Source organism: Scophthalmus maximus, chromosome 14, assembly GCF_022379125.1.
Source record: "Scophthalmus maximus strain ysfricsl-2021 chromosome 14, ASM2237912v1, whole genome shotgun sequence".
In the NCBI taxonomy this organism is placed as follows: domain Eukaryota; kingdom Metazoa; phylum Chordata; class Actinopteri; order Pleuronectiformes; family Scophthalmidae; genus Scophthalmus; species Scophthalmus maximus.
The window spans coordinates 9,514,303-9,533,169 of record NC_061528.1 but is presented as its reverse complement, the minus strand read 5'-3'; the positions used below and the strand labels follow the sequence as shown (position 1 = coordinate 9,533,169).

General features: G+C 41.1%; 4 protein-coding genes across 9 annotated transcripts in view; 1 reads left to right on the top strand and 3 right to left on the bottom strand.

The window, feature by feature from the left end:
• The window catches only part of uggt2 (UDP-glucose glycoprotein glucosyltransferase 2), a 32,060-nt gene extending 30,713 nt beyond the window's left edge, over nucleotides 1–1,347 (top strand). For 3 of the 4 annotated variants that reach the window (XM_035651611.2, XM_035651610.2, XM_047337164.1), the window contains one exon: nucleotides 168–1,347. In XM_035651611.2, coding sequence (XP_035507504.1) covers nucleotides 168–193 — 26 coding nt within the window. In that variant the 3' untranslated portion in view covers nucleotides 194–1,347. The remainder of the gene's footprint in view (nucleotides 1–167) is intronic. The other variant, XM_047337165.1, reaches the window with a different exon arrangement.
• A 229-nt stretch (nucleotides 1,348–1,576) lies between these two features.
• Nucleotides 1,577–10,731, bottom strand: dnajc3a (DnaJ (Hsp40) homolog, subfamily C, member 3a). Its single transcript, XM_035651616.2, has 12 exons — nucleotides 10,450–10,731; nucleotides 9,861–9,971; nucleotides 9,639–9,763; nucleotides 9,029–9,103; nucleotides 7,511–7,663; nucleotides 7,226–7,407; nucleotides 6,609–6,728; nucleotides 6,057–6,162; nucleotides 5,840–5,960; nucleotides 3,016–3,148; nucleotides 2,382–2,530; nucleotides 1,577–2,159 (listed from the first exon to the last, which is right to left on the bottom strand). Exons 1-12 carry the CDS (start codon nucleotides 10,529–10,531, stop codon nucleotides 2,005–2,007), a joined length of 1,512 nt encoding a protein of 503 aa, XP_035507509.1. The 5' UTR covers nucleotides 10,532–10,731; the 3' UTR covers nucleotides 1,577–2,004.
• Nucleotides 10,732–12,204: 1,473 nt separating this feature from the next.
• LOC118282590 (claudin-10) lies at nucleotides 12,205–14,506 on the bottom strand. 2 transcript variants are annotated; one of them, XM_035603823.2, is made up of 5 exons: nucleotides 14,147–14,506; nucleotides 13,892–13,978; nucleotides 13,733–13,814; nucleotides 13,512–13,619; nucleotides 12,205–13,411 (listed from the first exon to the last, which is right to left on the bottom strand). In XM_035603823.2, exons 1-5 carry the CDS (start codon nucleotides 14,376–14,378, stop codon nucleotides 13,177–13,179), a joined length of 744 nt encoding a protein of 247 aa, XP_035459716.1. In that variant the 5' UTR covers nucleotides 14,379–14,506; the 3' UTR covers nucleotides 12,205–13,176. The 2 variants fall into 2 exon arrangements, with proteins under 2 accessions (XP_035459716.1, XP_035459715.1); XM_035603822.2 differs by having other exon boundaries at nucleotides 12,210–13,411; nucleotides 13,892–14,053.
• A 1,332-nt stretch (nucleotides 14,507–15,838) lies between these two features.
• Nucleotides 15,839–18,508, bottom strand: LOC118282591 (claudin-10). Of its 2 annotated transcripts, none has more exons than XM_035603824.2 (5): nucleotides 18,143–18,508; nucleotides 16,990–17,151; nucleotides 16,816–16,915; nucleotides 16,597–16,704; nucleotides 15,839–16,516 (listed from the first exon to the last, which is right to left on the bottom strand). In XM_035603824.2, exons 1-5 carry the CDS (start codon nucleotides 18,372–18,374, stop codon nucleotides 16,324–16,326), a joined length of 795 nt encoding a protein of 264 aa, XP_035459717.1. In that variant the 5' UTR covers nucleotides 18,375–18,508; the 3' UTR covers nucleotides 15,839–16,323. The 2 variants fall into 2 exon arrangements, with proteins under 2 accessions (XP_035459717.1, XP_035459719.1); XM_035603826.2 differs by having other exon boundaries at nucleotides 16,816–16,903; nucleotides 18,143–18,504.
• Nucleotides 18,509–18,867: the final 359 nt, after the last annotated feature.

Below are 18,867 nucleotides of genomic sequence, written 5' to 3'. Positions count from 1 at the left end.
ATTTATTGTGTACCTACAATATTTGCCAATTTTAATAGGACTGAGATGTCAAACTGGAATGCCCATCTATTCTATTTGTATCTTCAAATTTTTTCTCGCTCAAATTGGTTTCTTTCTCACCAACGTTGCTCTTTCCTAATTTCTGTCCAACATTTCCTCTTGCACAGCAGACAGCCTGCGTGATGAACTTTGAGAGGAGGAAGGGAGGCAGCACCTTGTGAACGCAGGCCACCTGTGAAGCTCGAAGACAGACAGTTCCATCTAAACATAGCCACGGAAGTGTTGCATCCCCCAGCTGGACAAGGATGTTGTCGAGATCTCAGAGACGCCATAACTGCTTCTACAATCAATACAGTCTTACAAATATCCATGTGACGCGAGTGTTAACTGCCAGCTGTGAACCCAGCGCTGCAGCCAGGCGAGGTTGGTTCGAGGATACTGGAGAATGAAGTGAACACAGAAAGAGTAAAGGGTCAAACCGTTCCCTTCAGTGTGTATTTGGAAAAACAGTTGGGGTATATATATATATATATATATATGGCACTGATAATGTATGCAAATAATCCAGTGGAGAGGCACTAAGAACCTTATCTCAGACAAATTTTAAGGTAAAATTTATGTTTTCTTAATTTGACAACCGTAAGACTTTGATTACTTGTTGACTGAAATGCCCGAACCAAAGTTGTGACTGATGAAAACCTATTCTTACTTTTAAATTTAAAAATGAATGCAAAGTTGTTACATTAGAGCAGCAGTTAGCACTGTTAGTTAGTATTCTGTTCCCTAAGCCCCGCCCCTCTACAGCAGTCGTCCAGTCATAGCTCAGCAACTGTAACTAACAGACCGTCAGTCTTGTGGATGGGGATGTTCTTCTTTTTATAGCAGTGAGTCTGTTTAGCTGCCAAGTCTTGTGACAATATATCAATATGATTTGGGCTCAGCAGACCATGCTAGGCTTTATTTCTTGCCACGTTATGGCTCAAAGAATCCTCATTTTGCACACTTCAGGTCGTGGCTTATGTGAAGAATATAGGATTTTTAACTTATTTCACTATGTTTACATTTTATGTACGTTCAGCTTCACTATTATATTTTTTCAGTACGAATTTTTCAATATTTAATTTCCCAGATGATCCAGTGTTTTGTCTCAGGAATAAGATGGGTGCTGCTGCGTGATAAGGCCAGTCGCAGTTTTTTTGTTTTCGTCTTATTTTCTTTGTGGTAAATAAAAATGGGTGCAGGAAAGTGTGGCCACCTGTCTTTAAATGTGCTGTGTCAATTCGAAATGTTTATATTACTACGTTGTGGGAAAAAATAAATCTTTGATACCAAACTGTAATTACAAAAGCTGTTTGTGAATTTTCTTGGCAGTGGATGTGTTATTCATGTTTTTTTCATTCTACGGTGAAGCGATTTTCCGTGTACGGTAATTTTTTCCCCATTTCACCATGTGAAAATGCATTCATTTTCTAGGGAAGTTTAGATGTAATGATGATGAAGTACCATTTCTCAAACTAGCTTTAGTTCACAAATTGTTCCCCAACCTTTCCAATCAGCAACACTTGTTAACTCGCAGTTAATTTTAATGTACATAAATAGCTCTTTATTTACACTTCAGAAAAAAACTCCATTCATATAAAAATAGCAATGTACCTATGTACAAACTGAATCTTTTGAATGGATGTGAATTGTACAGTTGTACGATAAGCGGAAAGGTGTAGAATCAACATTTGGTCTTGACGGATAAAAGCTGCTTCGCACACGGCAAATATTTGTTAGCATAGCAACAGTCCTTTGCCAAACAGAATCTGAAGTTGTATTATTCAACGATGAAGAAGTGACTTTAATCAAGGTCACTGAATTAACGTGACAATCGGCTCCACTTTTTATTGAATGGTAAATGCACTGGCACGCCTTAATGTCAGTGATCTCTCTTTTAAATAGGGAGGAAAAAACAAAAAAACAAAACAAAAAATAGATCCCTCTGCTGGATACGAAGCCTCCTTAGTTGAAGTTGAATTTAAAGTTAAACGGTCCAGAACCAAATGGATTGAAACCCTGGTAGCCGGATTGAAAACCTCCGCGGAAGTGTTGATGGTGACCCTGCTGGCTCTCTGGATCCATGGGGTCCTCCCCGTGGTCAAACTTGGTTCTCATCTCTGGAAAAACAAACAAGACAAAGTTTGAATTTGAACCATGAATGTTGCGTCTTATTACAATACAGTTGTGTAAGCTGGTCTGAAAATGTGCCAGTGAAATAAATTGACTGGGCGTGAGGTAATAAAAGAGTCTCAAGCTACTTGTTTGTCAGAGGCCCGACAATTACTGGGAGAACTGGCATTAACGTTTCCTCTGGCCTGCAGAACACACACACGTCTCACCTGGGTCCGTTAGAACCTCTTTGGCCTGAGCAATGTCGATGAACTTCTTCTCCGCCCTCTTCTTTTCCTCCGGATCCTGGAAGTTGTCAGGATGCCACTGTTGTGCCAGTTTCCTGTAGGCTTTGATAATCTCCTTTTTCTGTGCATTTCTGGGACCACGAAGGGGGAGGAGGAGAGTATTATCAGCAACATTTTTTCAGAAGATAATATCAGCTTCTCTTCTCTTATTCTGGCCATAAGCTGGCCCTAATAATACTCGTGTTGGGATCAGCACACTATAAAAAAAACTATGACTTTTTATAGCAACGAGCGCTTCCATTGCCTAAAATTTGATTTACATCTTATCAGCGGTGCTTTCAAAAGGCCAAACGCTCAAACTAAAACATTCAAGTGCAGCAGGGATTTCTCCGTGGTTCAGTTGTTATTCAATAATAATCTCAGTTGGTTTTACTTATTCAGTAAAACCAACTGAAAATCACAATCCGACCACAAAACATACACAGCTTCCTATACAAAAATTTTAAATGCAAACTACTTCCAAAAAAGGATCCCAATTATTGCCATTTTACCCCAAGAATTCCCCCCCCCCAAAAAATCACATCCAAGTTTCCAAAATCCAATGATCAGCGCCCACCTCTTCACGCCGAGGATCTTGTAATAGTCCCTCCTCTGAGACTGTTTGAGGAGTCGCTGAGCTTTGTCAAGACCTTCTTTTATCTGACGGTCATTCTCACTGTGTTTAGCAGCCGTCTCGTAGTCCTTGATTGCTGCAAGACAAAATGCATGGTTGGATTATCGGCGTAGCTTATTCCTAAAAAAACAACAACAAAAAAAAAACATCTAATGGGAAGTGAATTACAGTATGTGCAGTATTCAACTGAACATCACAGGCCTTAACACCTTGAGGAAAGCATGTGGTGATGGTAGTGTCTCTGAGCAAGGCACTGTACGCTTCCCACGTCATGGGGTTAATGGTTTGTGTCGGAGCCTCCACTCCAAAAAAAATGTACACCGATCACCTGAAAATAATTGCTTGAAGTTTTGTTATATGCGTTGCTCATCTGTACTGAAGTGTGGCATACAATGTTTACTAAAAAAAAAATGTACAAAGGAAAAATCTACTGTTGCAGGAAATCTTTGGTAAAGTGGACTTCTCCCTCACTTTTAACCAACGTCATGAGCTACAGTATAACCCAGCATCTGAAAGTGCTTGATTTTGTAGTGTAGTCGTGATGTGAACCACTTTATTCAGTCAGAAAGCTCCATCCCGTTCAGATCATGTTGCAGATAGCTCTCGGCTGTGTGTGTGTGTGTGTGTGTGTGTGTGTGTGTGTGTGCGCGCGTGCACATTTGGGTGCTAACAGGCTTGTTTACCATGTGAAATGTACTGAGGTGAGTTTAACACCCAAGGGTTCTGACAGTTTAAAAGCCCCCCCACCCCCCGCTGATGTGTTCATGCTCAGTCTCCTGCGGTTGCAGAGCTGATGGGGTCTCGATGAAGGATGTTATTACTCTGGGGGCCGACCTGCTCGAAGGGTTGGTTGGTGTTGTTAATTGTGGATGTGATTACCCTGCGCGCCGGCATAGAAAAAAAGTGCCATCTACAGAGTTCATGCTGCCGGTCTGCCGAGGATGGTTAAAAACTTTATGGATTTGTTAACGGGACACCAACACGGTGCTGCTGATGGTCAGTGTGACTTTGACAGATGGGTAAATGCGTCGGTGTGTGTGTGTGAGAGAGTGGGGCAAAGAGTGCTGCACACAGCTCAACGATGAAGGAACAGCACAAAACACGAAGAGTCCCTTCTTGTTGTGTCAATTCGTATCATTATGACACTAATGGGACAAATATATATATAGTTTTAAGATATATATATATATCTTTTTGTCTAAATTCTGACCAGGATCTCACGCCCACAGCAGCTGGCCTGTACTGTAAAACTGCCTTTCCATCCAGCTGATTAACTCCAGCCACCTGAAAGTGTCAGGACTGAGGAAAGGAAACGTTTTCCTGTTTGCAGCCTATGATTTGAATGACCGTACTCTGTCAATTAAGTTCTGATTCAGGGTCCAAACAACAGCAGGCTGTTGAAAAAAAAAAACAACTACACGGAAAATCTCTTCTCTCCGAGTGCAACCCCCTGGTAGGTTGTGAGTCATTACTTCAGTGTTGGCGTCTGATGCGCTGCAAACAGCTCAAAATGTCATGAAAATTGTCAACATAGAAAATGAATGGCTTGGCCGGGTCTGGGTTTTTGGTCCTGCACCTCGATGAAACACTGAGCGCCACTGAACAGCTGCCAATATCATTACCAATCATTTTTTTCTCTCCTTCGCTCACCTGCTGCACTCTACCATCACTTGATGATTCAGTTCATAATTGTTGACTGGTTGAATTGAATTAACATTTTGTAACATTAGAACTAATATTTTGTGAGAGTTTCAAATTATAAAACGCTGACAACTGAGGGTGAAAACTATTCGATAGGAGCCAGGGTTTGGCTATCGCACTGACAATTTGTACACAAACACACTGAGGTGGGAAGGATGGTTTACAATTTCAAACTTAACTGACGGATTCATGTAAAATACAGGCAAGGATTCCGATAAAGATTATGGACTAGCAGACCTATTAGTTGATTTAACAAGTGATGAAGGAAACTGTGGTTTTTATCCTAATCCTGCCTCCGAGAGCTTTATGGAGACAGTAAATTGCTGCAAATTCTGCATAAAGTCATAACGCCGGTAGTTAAGGGCAGCTCTCTATCTTAAGGGCTATTATACCTGCTTCTGAAACACTGACAATGAAGTTAGAAATAGTAGTTACAGGCTTTTACCAAAATATATATGGAGAACTTTTTATTTGCCAACATTTAGTTCTTTAATTTGTGAATTCAAATTCACACATATTGTGATTTAATGATCGGTTGGTTAGACGCTTCCCTTAATTTCGCTGTGTATTCTGTATAGTGCTACAAGGACCCCTTGTGTAAAACTCCTGCCATGACATCAATTTTCAATTGGGAGTTGAGGTTATTACAACATACACTCAGTGGCCACAACTACATGTTGGGGTACAAAGATTAGAAAACAAACTCTCAATATAATCCAGTCCATTATAATACCAGCAATTGTATTAAGGTAAGGGTCAATAACTGTGTTCTCATAACAAGTGTCACTTTGACATCTTTAAAAAAAAAAAGCAGGTAAAATGGTGAAGAAGAAGAAGAAATAGAAATAAAAATTGTTAAACGTTAAGAAAGCTTACTGATACAATCTACACAAATTTTTGTCTTTGCTGTCTTCAACCAATTCACACTGTGTCCATGAACTGTTTCTACAGAAATGGATGAATGGGCTCAACAGTGTTTAGCGTGTCCTTGTCTCAGAGTATGGACATTTAACAGACCGACTGTACTAAAATGAAAAATAAGACGCAGCTTATGTGACAGGCTTACCTTCCTCATACTGTTCCTCCTGGATGTAGGCCTCGGCTCTGTCCTTCAGCACGTTCACGTTCTCTTGGTCCGACTGGAGGACTTCACTACACACTGGGATGGCCCTGCTGCCCTGCTGACCCTGGTAGGAAGCACAGAGTGAGTTAATACAACAAACAAAAAAGAAAACGCACAGAGTGAGTTAATACATCTTGTGGCAGCAGTGAGGGATCTTTACCTGTGCCAGCGCGTGGCAGATACGCTCCTTGGCAAGGAGAGAGAAATGAAGCACTTTGGGCTCAGTCTTCACCACCGCCTCGTATTTGCTCACGGCGTCTTCGTACCTGAAAGCGCAAGAGGCAGGAAAAAGTGTTTCAACAACAATGCAACACACACAGATCGTTGCACCCACAAGCATCGTGCCACTGATATTCTCTTAGTTTAATCTCGTGAATATGATATCTCGGGTAAATGTCAAATATGAAGTGACATCCGTTCTCATTAATATGGGGTTTTGCATGCTGAGGATCAGGACGCAGTTCCTGGAATTCAGTGGGGGATATTATTTTGAATTTACACCGATACACTATTGCCTGAACAATAGGCAGGCAGGCAGGCAGGCAGGCAGGCAGGCAGGCAGACACACACACACACACACACACACACACACACACACACACACACACACACACACACACACACACACACACACACACACACACACACACACACACACACACACACACACACACACACACACACACACACACACACACACACACACACACACCTCTGCTCTTGGATGAGTGCCTCTGCAGACTGGATCTGTTTGTTGAGCTTCTTCACCTGCTTGTAATGGCTGTAACACTGCTTGTGATCAGGATCCAGCTTCAGGCACTCGCGCACTTCGCTGCACATCAGAGGAGGAGGAAGGTAAGAGCGGTTACAACAGGCACATTTCTGATGTTACCCGATGTACATGTGCGTGTGCTTTGTTGCCATCTTACACGGTGTGGACAAAAAACAAATAACAAGAGCACACAACAGTCCACCTGTAACAACACTTTGGTGAAGCTTGAGGTGTTCTGACTTTAACTTTGAGGTTATCGTGAAAGTTTAATGCTAAAGTTTGAATTGTTTTTAAACCAATATTCCATTAAATGAAATATATGCTTAGATAATATGTATGATCCTGGCTCCTCTCTGGTTTATCTGTGATAACCATGTGTTACATGGGCTCACTTGGACATTTTACTAGCAGGAAAAGTGTACATTTGCGTTCTGACATACAGCCCCTTACAGTGCATGTCTGAAAGCAGCTATAGTGACACACAATTTCATCCTGGCACAGAATATCTGTGTTGGAGCTTCCTCCCCCCAAAAAAGTAGTCTGCAAATTGGTCTTACTTGAGGGACATCTCATGGTCTCCAAGGTTATAGTAGATGGTGCTGAGTTTGTAGAACGCCTGTGTGTTGTCACTCTTTAACTTGGATGTAGCTTTAAGGTCGCTGACGGCCTTCCCCATCTCTCCCATCTGGATGAAACACTCCGCTCGCATCTCCCGAGAAGTTACATCCCAAACGCAAGTCTGTGACAGGTGGAGAAGAACTCTTAACAAACTGCAGCGCTTGATGAATTTATTAAACGCTTGAAGTCAAAATCGGGCAATGCTGACAGGCTACGACACTTACTTCGATGATAGTGTCAAGCTGGGCAGCAGCCGTCATGTAATCCTGGCTGCTGTAGCTACTGCGGGCCAGAGCCACCAGTCGCTGGATTTCGTCAGAGCTTGTCAGCTGACTCTGGGCCTCTCTCTCCTCTTTGTCGCTGGGGTTGGACTTCAGCTGTGAGATTATGAGGAAAGACATTGTATCAAGTATCTGTTGTCACAACGTCACTATCGGGAGAAAAGCTAGAGTGACGCAACAAAATTATACTATAAACTATGTGTACTTAACAAAGCTTTATCCTGTCACCTCTGTGTTCCAATATGAGCGCTTAGATTCTAGAGAGATTGTAGTGGCCAACTTTGCCTCCTGGAAGCACTGCCAATCACCGCAGTGCTCACTATTCCCTCCACCCATTACATTATAATCCTCCCCATCATATAGGTCATCATATTCACGAGAGCAATCTCGGCTAATGAGACATCCTTTACAGGGAGACCTGGCTACCCTTTAGGCATTTCCTGCTAACTCAGCTTAGGGAAAAGCGCAATTGCATAAATGTGACGCATTACACTGGGCCAACATTATGGACTGCTGAGGCAGCAGAACAACGTGCAGCTCTGGCCAGATTCCTTGACATTACACCGGCAGAATATTGTCCATGTAAAAACCGTACAAGTCCAGATGCCAACGGGCCTCAACTGGAAATGTAATTCCTTGCTTTCTTGAAGTGGAAGGCATCAGAGTTGAACATTGTCTATGCTTTGCTCTGTGACCATTTAACCTGTACAAGTCCAGTTTAGTTTACGAGTTATTAAGTCCAGTTTTATACCCGAGGGTATAAAACAAACTAGCCCACTTTAACCCTGGGTATAGTCTGGGGAGTGGGTCGTATTTTGGGCTGTTACATCGGTTTAACCTCATAGTAGATATGACAAGGGCATTTATATCTTCTGGGGGTGTTTTGCAAAACTTGGGTCTAAAATTGTATTTCTAATGGAGAACGCATTAGCTAGTCTTAATCCTTAACAAGCACCTTTAAATGATCCCCGAAGGAGAGTTTGCTGCCGATTTATTAATCATCTACATCTTGTAAGATGGTTTATGGATGCAGGGTGCGCCAGTTTCATATCGTATAATGGGGCCTCTGTGTATCACTTAATTTGGTAGTTGGTTTCTAAGGGTTTTGTTAAAGGTAGAGCAAGCGACTCTAATCCAATACAAAAATTCAAATTCAGTTACTATCTCCTCACGGTCCGCTAGCTGTCCCTTCTGTGTGTGTGTGTGTGCTGTTTTTTCATACACAGTAAATAGGAATACATATGTCCATGAATTTGGGAGAAAGAGCTCCTGGAGGAGCATAGAAGGGAGGGGGGCTCACTCCACCGATTGTCTGTATTCTAAATCGTATTGAAACCACGTTTAGCTGCGCCCTTATGCCCAAGTTTAGTTCCACTACGAGACCCGGCTACTGGATCAACACTGATAAATAATGACGACTTCTCCATCGGTTCAAACTGGATATGACTATGCTATACTTACCACCTTCTTGAAGTCACTCTCTGCTTCGTCGAGCCTGCCCTGCTTCAGGAGGAGATTACCTCTCTGAAGTCGTGCCTGTTTAGAGAGAAAGAGAACTTAAAAGAAAATATAAAACAGTCTTGTCAACACAGCTAACCGGTTTCCCAGCATAGTTGTGCCTTCAGGTGAAATAAACTGATAAGATAAGATAAAATAAGATAATCTTTTATAAGTCCAACAATGAGGAAATTTGCCTTGTTTCAGCAGCAAAGGAGGTATTAAAAATAGAAGAAACATCAGTAAAAACAAGTAATGGATAAGTAAACAAGAAATATGAACAAAAGTAAATATTAAAACATTAGAAATACTATATACAATGCAAGCAGAATATGAAAGGATTGCACAAAAAACAATCAAATTGCACAGATAGAAACTGAGTATTGCAAAGTTTACTGAAGTGATTTGGGTCATGTGGTCGACCGGGAGCAGTGCTGGCTAAACATCTGTAGTAGCTAATTCCTTTTATCGGATCGGATGCGTTTCTCACATTGCTCTGTCAGAAGTACAGTACAGTACAGTACAGTGTGTGTTCCCGGTGAGGCTGCAGTGGGACATGACAGTCATCATTTACCGATGTGAAGTCTGGTTTGAGCTCAATGACTCTGCTCAAATCCGGCAGCGCAGACTTCGACTTCCCCATTGCCAGGAACACCGTGGCTCTCCTGTAGTAGGCCATGTAGTTCTTGGGGTCTCCGTCTGACAAAAACAACAATGTAAACATGAGTGAGAACAAAGTTTTGCACTAGAAGGGGAGACTAAAGTAGCTGTGTAGGTCATGGGACACTTCACTTACCTACAGCCGCGTGGAAGTGAGAGAGGGCATCGGCCAGCTGACCGGCAGCGAGCAGCTTCTTCCCCATCTCTATGTGATTGTCCACGCTCCCGTCCCGTCCACACGTCACCCCTGGAACACGCGCACAACATACTCAGCATGATTTTTTTCTCACACACACACACACACACACACACACACACACTAACGACCACGGTGTCGTTTCTCTCCTGTCGTGGTGCATTCACGTGCACGACCGACCACCACTGACAGGTGTGACGTTGTGACGCCGGAGACGACTTCGACGTGAAGCTGCAGCTGCATGGTTGAAGTGAACAGCATGTTAGTTAGCTCGTTGACTAACGTTACCAAAGTAGTTTTTAAATCACCTGAAGGCAGAAAACAAGCTAATTGCTCAAAAAAGCCAACAAGGAAATAAAGGCTAACCTCGATACAACCGACTAGCTAGCTTAACATTAGCCGACACTGTTGTGGGTTTTGTTGACAAAAAGCAGCAGGCTGTCTGGAAGTTATGGAAGCGTGAAGTTGGTTTGCTGTCGTTAGCTTGGCTCAGTAAAGTGCAGTTCGAGTGAATATGTCAGCTTCTTACCTTCGTATCGCATGTCAATCAGAACGAGAACATACGGGATGTAAGTCAGTATTCTGTGAGCTACATGGTCAACGGACACCATGGTGGAATGTTGATCTGACGAGTCCGCGTTCTCCCGATGTCCCCGCACGAGCTGAGCCGACGTAGTTTTAACTAATAATAACTCGCTTTATCCTCAACTGTCCCATAACATGAGTGGTTTTCTGCATTGCTTCCCTGTCCCCCCACTTACTCTCACGCACACACACACACACACAGTAGCAGAGCAGAAACATGCAACCGACCCGATCGTGGGTAACTGTGATTGGCTGGATGGTTTGGAAAACCACGCCCACATTGGTTGGTTCAACGGAGAGGAGCCACGGCAGCATAAAGAGGGAGAGAGAGAGAGGGTGGGAGAGAGAGAGAGAGAGAGAGAGAGAGAGAGAGAGAGAGAGAGAGAGAGAGAGAGAGAGAGAGGGGGGGAGGGAGGGAGGGAGAGAGAGGGGGAGGGAGGGAGGGAGAGAGAGAGAGAGAGAGAGGGGGAGGGAGAGAGAGAGAGAGAGAGAGGGAGGGAGAGGGAGGGAGAGAGAGAGAGGGAGGGAGAGAGAGAGAGAGGGGGGGAGTGTGAGAGAGAGATAGGGAGAGAGAGTGAGAGCGAGAGAGAGAGAGAGAGTTCTATCTCAACTTGTACATCAACTCAATTCAAATTCCGTTTATTGGCATGGGAAGAAAACAGAATGTTTACATTGTCAAAGCAAGTGTGAAGAAAAATAAAATAAAGATAACAATGTACATACAATAGTAGTAAACTAGAATAAAGTGGAAAAAGATCTGTGCGATGTTGTATGTAAATATCTATATGAAAATAGATTAAGTTTAATTATGAATATGAACGGATTTCTCGGGAGTTTTGTCGTTAAAATATTATTTAGAAATTCTCACTGTCTCTTTTTTGGGGGGAGGGGGCGTGTTTAATATGTGAGACGACTCCTCCCACCCTCCCTTCTCCATCGACCACTGAGGTCGCTCGATTTGAACACCAGGAAGGCGCGAGCCGACCACACGAGGAAGCAGGAAGGAAGCAGTCGGCACGGCAGACCACAACGAAGGAATGAGGTATCATACTTACCAACTATCTATGAAGAAATCAGAATCATCAGAAAAGTGCAGGGCTAATGGAGTTGTAGTTTTCTTGTGACGTTGTTATGTTGTTGCGCGGTTACAATGAATTGAGGTCTGACGTCAGGAACTCGTGAATGCTTTGGGAAAACAACAAAACATATGTGCTCTTCCGTGTTGGGAACTTATGCTATCGCAAGCCTAACGTTCTGCAGGGAGTGTATTACAGAAACGTCCTATCTTAAGACATTTAAACACGTTTTAAGTTGTTTTTAAAGTCTGGAGAATGGACAATACTTGAGCTAGAATTGTATTCTTCTATCTGTCTACTATGGGTCTTGATTTATATGTTGATGTAGTATTGTGAATACTTGCACTGCCATGCAGCCCTATTTTCTATTGTCAGCCACCTTTTTGATATATTTTAGCTGTGGAAGTAGGTACTATATATATATATATATATATATATATATATATATGTATATTATTGCCTGTCTAATATCCGACTGCAAGTGAATGCAGCACGAGACGACTCCACCGTGTCATCGTGTCGTCCCCTCTCCCCATATATATATATATATATGTGTATATATATATGGGGAGAGGGGACGACACGATGTAAGTTAATGGAATCTGTGAATAAACTGACTATTGCACTCAAGTTGGACTAATGATTGAAAGCAAATACCAATGACTTACTGTTAATTAAAGTGATTATTGCAGAAAAAGTCTTTGCATAGATTTGGTACCCCCACTGGTGTAATAAGGTAAAAAACAGTATTTTGTTGTAAACAGGATTATTCAGTTATAATTAATTTAAATTATTTCTGTCACCTTCTATGTTTCTATTTAAGGCTTTAATCATGTGCCACAATAATGTGGCCTAATGTTATTGAGTTAAAATAGCTTAATTTGGGGGCTTTCCAAGTAAATATTGATTGATGGGACTGGGACTAAATCAGCATAGCAACCTGTTTTTTTTAACGGAAAGAACCCAAAACCTTCTTGCTTCGAGGCGACAGTGCTAACCATTACATCCCCGTGCAGCCCGAGTCAAGTCAAGTTTATTTATAAAACTCTCAAAACCAGAGTTGACAAAATTGCTGTACAACAACAAAAAACAGAGAGAAACACAAAAATATAATACAATATGATAAAATAAAATAAGATAAAAGAGAATATAAAACAATTAAGGGCATACTTAAGGCGTATACTCATGCTCATCTCAAATTACTTTCTGTTACTGTATGTATCAGTAATCAATTTCATATTATTGCAAATTTTAAAAACATCTTACAATATTAAGCAATGTCTAATGAAAGCATGGATCCATTTTGTGTTCATAGATAGTTTCTGTTTCTTTAACACAGTTAAAATGTACAGTAATGTTTTACTCAGTTCAGAGGTCAAGAACATCACATACATAAAATTGTAAAAATGGTAATGTTTTCTTGGTTCGATGACTTACTGTGAATTATGCATCAAACTGAGCTCCTGTGTACCTGAAAAGAAAACTTGCACACACATAGGAGAAAACAAACCTTGTATGCAACAGATATTTTTATATTACAGTTGGAAATTTTTGAACATTCAAATTTGCATTAATCGCTCAGGGTCTCAAATAAGTCACACGTATTCATTACTATCTGTCGTCTTGGTGATACTGGTGACCCCAGATGAATTACTGGCTGTCGTCCTGGTGATACTGGTGACCCCAGAGATGCTGCTGTCTCCACTTCGACTGGTGTTCCTGGATTTTCTGCTCTCACTCCTCTTGGTACCAGCCAAAGACGCTGGGCCCTTTCTAGTCGGGACAACTGTGTAGGCATCAGGGTACTGGTATGCGGGGTAGCGCTTTGAGCTGTTAGGATGAAATTCAAGAAATGTAAGATTATTATTTTTTCTTTAGGTAGAGGTGTGTGGGTCGGGTGGTTAATAGAAATATTGGATTTTTTTTTTACCTTGAATGGCATCCTTCCCTTCCTGCAAATATACTGTAAATGAGGCCTCCAACAACAAGTAAGGTGGAGCCGCCCCAGCCGACAAAGACACCAACACCTATTTCAAACCTGGCATTAAATGAAAGGGTATTTCATCAAGCTACTGTTTTTCCCTCATGGTGTATTGTGATGAAAGTTAATAACATGGCTAGTTTGTTAAATTTATTTCCCATTGTACTTACTTCTGAGCTTTGTAATGAGGGTCATCAAACTCTGATCTAATTTTGTTTCCATAATAGGAGAAAGCAATCATTGAACACATCCCTGAAACAATACACATACTTATTAAAGATCAACCGTTCAGTGACTTCTTTGAAATAACCCTCAGTGTAACGTTTTACCTCCGATAAAGTAGTTCATCCCCCCAGCAAAGGTTACTCTTGCATTCGATATCTCAGATCCCCCAATCTTAGTGCACTTCATTCCCACTAAGACCAGAACGGATCCAAAGAAAGACAAAATGATAGCGATGATGATGAGAGCTCGGCACATGTGAATGTCCCCTGTCCACGAGCAGCAAAAACAAATTACAAAAATGCAAATGCAACATTCAATTAATAATCACCATGCCTTATGCTGAAATTCATTTTACTCACAGTTCAGTGCAAGCATCGATGGGATTCCCTTGCAGTCAGAAACTCCAGTCGAATCAGATATACAATCTTTCCACAAGTTGGAGAAGTAGTTTGAAGTGGTTAGCACTATGCTGTCCACTTCAGACCAAGTCCAAATTTCTGTTGGCATTGTGGAACAGACTAGGATCCATCCAGTCACACAGGTGACAAAGCAGCCAATCTCCATGTACATTACCACAGTCCTGTAACCCATTTTTGTGCTGATATCGAACCACTAGAGAGAGAAAAGACAAATCCCAGCCAAAACACAAGCTCCTGAACACAAACTGTGTCCGGCTAATGTCAGCCTGAAAACCTTGCATGCAGATGGGAATATGCATTTGAGAACACACACACACACACACACACAAACAAGGTGTGTGTACATCATCACATGTTTTGCCTTCCTTAGACTGTGTTCTTTGAAGGTCACTGTGATGGTGTTTGTTGTTGGTACCCAGGAGCCTGCCAGCATGGGTTCAGTTTTGTGTATTAATGAAACAAGGCACATCACATTCAAGAATAGTGAAAGATTCAGAGAAAATATCCCACCAATCCAAGACATATGGGAGGTCCTAGGTCATACCTGGAATCGGATAAAGTACAATTTTTTTTACTTTGAAATAAATGATGGACTCTTCTACATTAAAAGCTAAATAGTATACAGCACTGTGAATACTTTTTTTTAAATGAGTGCAGATGTATTTCCTGTCACAAGAAATAATGAGGGTTAAACATTTCTGACATTTACAAACACATTGTATTATCTGTACCAACCACCAGCAAAATTAAACACTGCTCCAGCAAGCATAACTCTCTGCTGGAGCTATTATGATGAAGATATGGAGTATAATAATCTAGTATTTCCACTTGATTTGGGAATCACAGTAGCCCAGAAATTCTCACAAACTTGACGTTAAATTTATAACAATGCTTTGTGTAGAATGGAATGCAAGCCATTATTTACACAGTATGCATAAGGTTAGTCAAAATTAAAGACACGAGAAACAAAGTATTAACAAAATATTACACTCGCTTGTCATTTACAGCTACTAAAATAGAAAATGATGCAGATTATAAGTGTTCAGGTGTGTAGTGTATTACAGTGTATTATAGGACAAGTTATTTTTTAACTAAGTTATTAAATGCACAGCAATTTTTAGAACTGTTAAATGCAGTAGTATGTACAGAGTTAATGTATCATACACCTCCAAATTCATACCCATGAAACAATATTCGGAACTTGAGTCATAGTGAGCCCCCTGATGATTGTAAGCAAATTGTGCTGCTGTTAGACAGAAACCACTAAGTTGCAATATACTTTGTACTGTATATATAAGACTCACCAGTGGCTTCAACAAGAAGTGTTTCATATTCACATTCCTCAAACTTTTACATTCATATCGATGTGCTTAAGGAGCTACTGTAGTATGAAGGCGATCCCTGGTTTACAGAGTTTGCCTGCCGTCTTAACGAGGTTTGTGTTCACCATCACATGTTTTGCCTTATACTTAATTTCATGTGTTTTGTGATGTTTGTTGTTGGTACCCAGGAACCTGCCACCAGCATGGGTTCAGTTTTGTGGACAATTTTGTTTTTACTTCAGGTGGTGTGTTCCAGGAAAACAAGACACATGGAAATCATTCACATGAATAGTACAAAATGTAATATTTTTTATTAAGATTTTTATTGCACATTGGTGAGAAATACTATTTTTTAGTAAAAGAAGATACACGGGTGTAAAAATCATAGAATCTGACATGACAAATATATTTGAGTATACACTTTGTGTTCATTGAAGAAAATAATTGCAAAGACACAATGTTAGCTTCAAAGCGTTTTTTTAAAACTATTTATTCATTCATAGCTATTCCCAGTTTTAATACATTCAATGAAAACAAAGTTATTGAATGAAGCATAAACGCAAGACAGCATTTTTTTTTTACGAAAACAAAACATTACAATTGAATGAGAAAAACAACAACACAAACTTACAATTGTGTATATGGTGCACTAACCAGAAGGCTGAAGGAATTTCACCTACAGTATGAGTTGTGCTGATTGTTAATTAACAAAAGATCATTTGACCTCCTGTATCTTTTTGTGGTTGTTTGTTTGTGTTGGAATAAATTATATGAATTAAAAATAGATTTGAGATACTACACAAATGCATCTCTTTCTGAGATTTTTGTGGGAGTTGTTTGAGAGAGCTTTGAGATCTTGGAGCTGCTGGATCGTCCTGAGCCTAGATAAGATCCGTACTGCAGGGAGGGTTTGTAGTAACCAGTGTACGTTCGTCCTCTGGAGCGAGGGACCATGTATGTACCTCCTTGATAGGCATATACCACTTTACTGTAAGAACAGAAATTACAAATAAGGCACTATTACCTTGGCAGATATAGAAAAAGTATGAAGATGGATGATTTAGATACCTTTCCGGGCAGATTACTCGGCAGACTGTCACAGCATAAAACACAGACCCCAACAAGATGAGAAAACATCCAACCAATCCAAGAAATATGGGAGGTCCTAGGTCATACCTGGAATCGGATAAAGTACAATTTTTTTTTACTTTGAAATAAATGATGGACTCTTCTACATTAAAAGCTAAATAGTATACAGCACTGTGAATACTTTTTTTTTAACTGTACCGTAAGACACCTGGCCCTACACTGGCAGCAAAAGTTGTTCTGGCGATCCTGTTGATGTATAAGCAGTAGCCAGCAATATCTGTCAAACCTGTGTACAGAGCTTTTGTTGAAACCAAGAAATATGGAGGGTTTAACATTTACAAAGAGAAATACACATGTATGCTCTGTACTCACCACCAAGAAGATGAAATACTGCACCAGCAAGAACCATTTTGTCCTTGCCTTTATCAGCTCCACCAATATAAGTGCACTCCATCCCAAAAAAGCAAAGTACTACACCAAAGAATCCAAGAGTTAACCCACACATCAGCAATCCTCGCACTCCCTGGACGAAAGCTGAGAAAAACATGAAGAGTTTGGTTATGATAAAATGCAAAATGATTCAACAGTAAAGGTACAATTTCTATGACAGTGTCCAGTTTCTCTCACACTGAGAAGAGGCTAATGTGAGAGCAAAATTAAATCATATAATATTTAAAGTATGCTCAACATCATAAACTCCAGAGACTGGATACAGTTATGTAAACACCCGCACAATAAAATGTAATAATAGTAATTTTAAACAGGTAAAAGGAAATAAATTTCAACTGATTGTAGCGACAATCTTGTTCTTTCAGCTACAGTCCAAAACACATGCCCACAGGTGAAGTTTGGAATGAAGAGTGACTGGTAAATTGAGCTTTGCCTGCCAGCTCAGCTCCTTGTTCACTACAACAGTCCGGTACAGAGCCTGTTTGATTCCACAAATCCACCTGTCAATCTCCCCCTCCATCCTACCCTCACTTGTGAACAAGACCCCAAGATGCTTAAACTCATTCACTTGGGGCAGATTCTCCATCCCAACCCGAAGAGTGCAATTCAATATTTCCCGGCAGAGAACCATAGCTTTGTACTTGGAGGTGAACAATATCAAGGTCTGATGAAGCCAACAGAAACACATCATCTGCAAATAGCTTTGATGAAGTTCTGAGGCCCCAAAACACCACACAATCTTTCCCCTGGCTGTGCCTTGAAAGTCTGTCCATGAAAATCACAAATGGGATTTGTGACAAGGAACAACCCTGGCAGAGGCCAGTGCCCACAGGGAATGTGTTAGACACCCAGCCAAGAATACAGACACAAATCTCACTTTGGTTTTACAAGGACTGCATTGCCCCGAAACACTATATTCCATGAAACACATGTAGACTGCATGGCCAAACTCTGTAGAGTTGGTCCACTGTTCCACGGCAAGGAAATCCTGTAATCTGCATTGTTCTTCCTGAATTTCCTTTTCAGCTCCCTCGCATAGACTTACTGAGGTATGTACAATATATCGAGTACTTACGGGTGACAGTCCAGAGTACTGGGAAGTCTCGACAATTGGTGACAGCTGTTGAATCAGTGAAACAATCCTTCCACAGGTTGGACCAGTACCAGGCCACCCTAATGATGAAGGAGCCTCCTTGTCCTCCTAGTTGGGTGATCCTCCAGTAGTCCATGGCAATGGTGCACAACACAAAAACCCATCCCAATGATGAAGCCAAGAAGCCCAATATTTGTATTAGTCGTTTCCTCATGTCTGAAGTCAGTCAGTTGAAGCCAGTAGCTTCCACTGAGCTGGGCAATTAAAAAGTTCAATCTAATAAATCCAATCTCTTGCTGAGTGGTAAGCAGGAGACTCGTGTTTGATTTTAAAGTGAGAAACAGAGAGTATGTAGTGTGCAGTTAGTGTTGATGAGGGCTCTGAACCATTGTGTGAAATGTTTACTGTAAACTCTCTGGAGTGTGGCTCCTACTTAAGATATTTCACACCATCTCTTGCTCTTTTCAGGTTTATATCCCTCTTTCACTGTGGTATGTAGCAGCAACACATTCAATATGGACTTATAGTAAAACAGCATAGGCTTGTACCTACCTAGAAATGTTTGATTATTCTTGTTTACAACCCTAACATACTAAAGGTAAAGACGCAGACTCTTATTGAGCATCTTAGTATAAACTGTAAACTGCTGCCCTCTGCAGACATGCGGGAGGAACTAGTATATCCTCATCTGTTGAAAAAACAAGCAA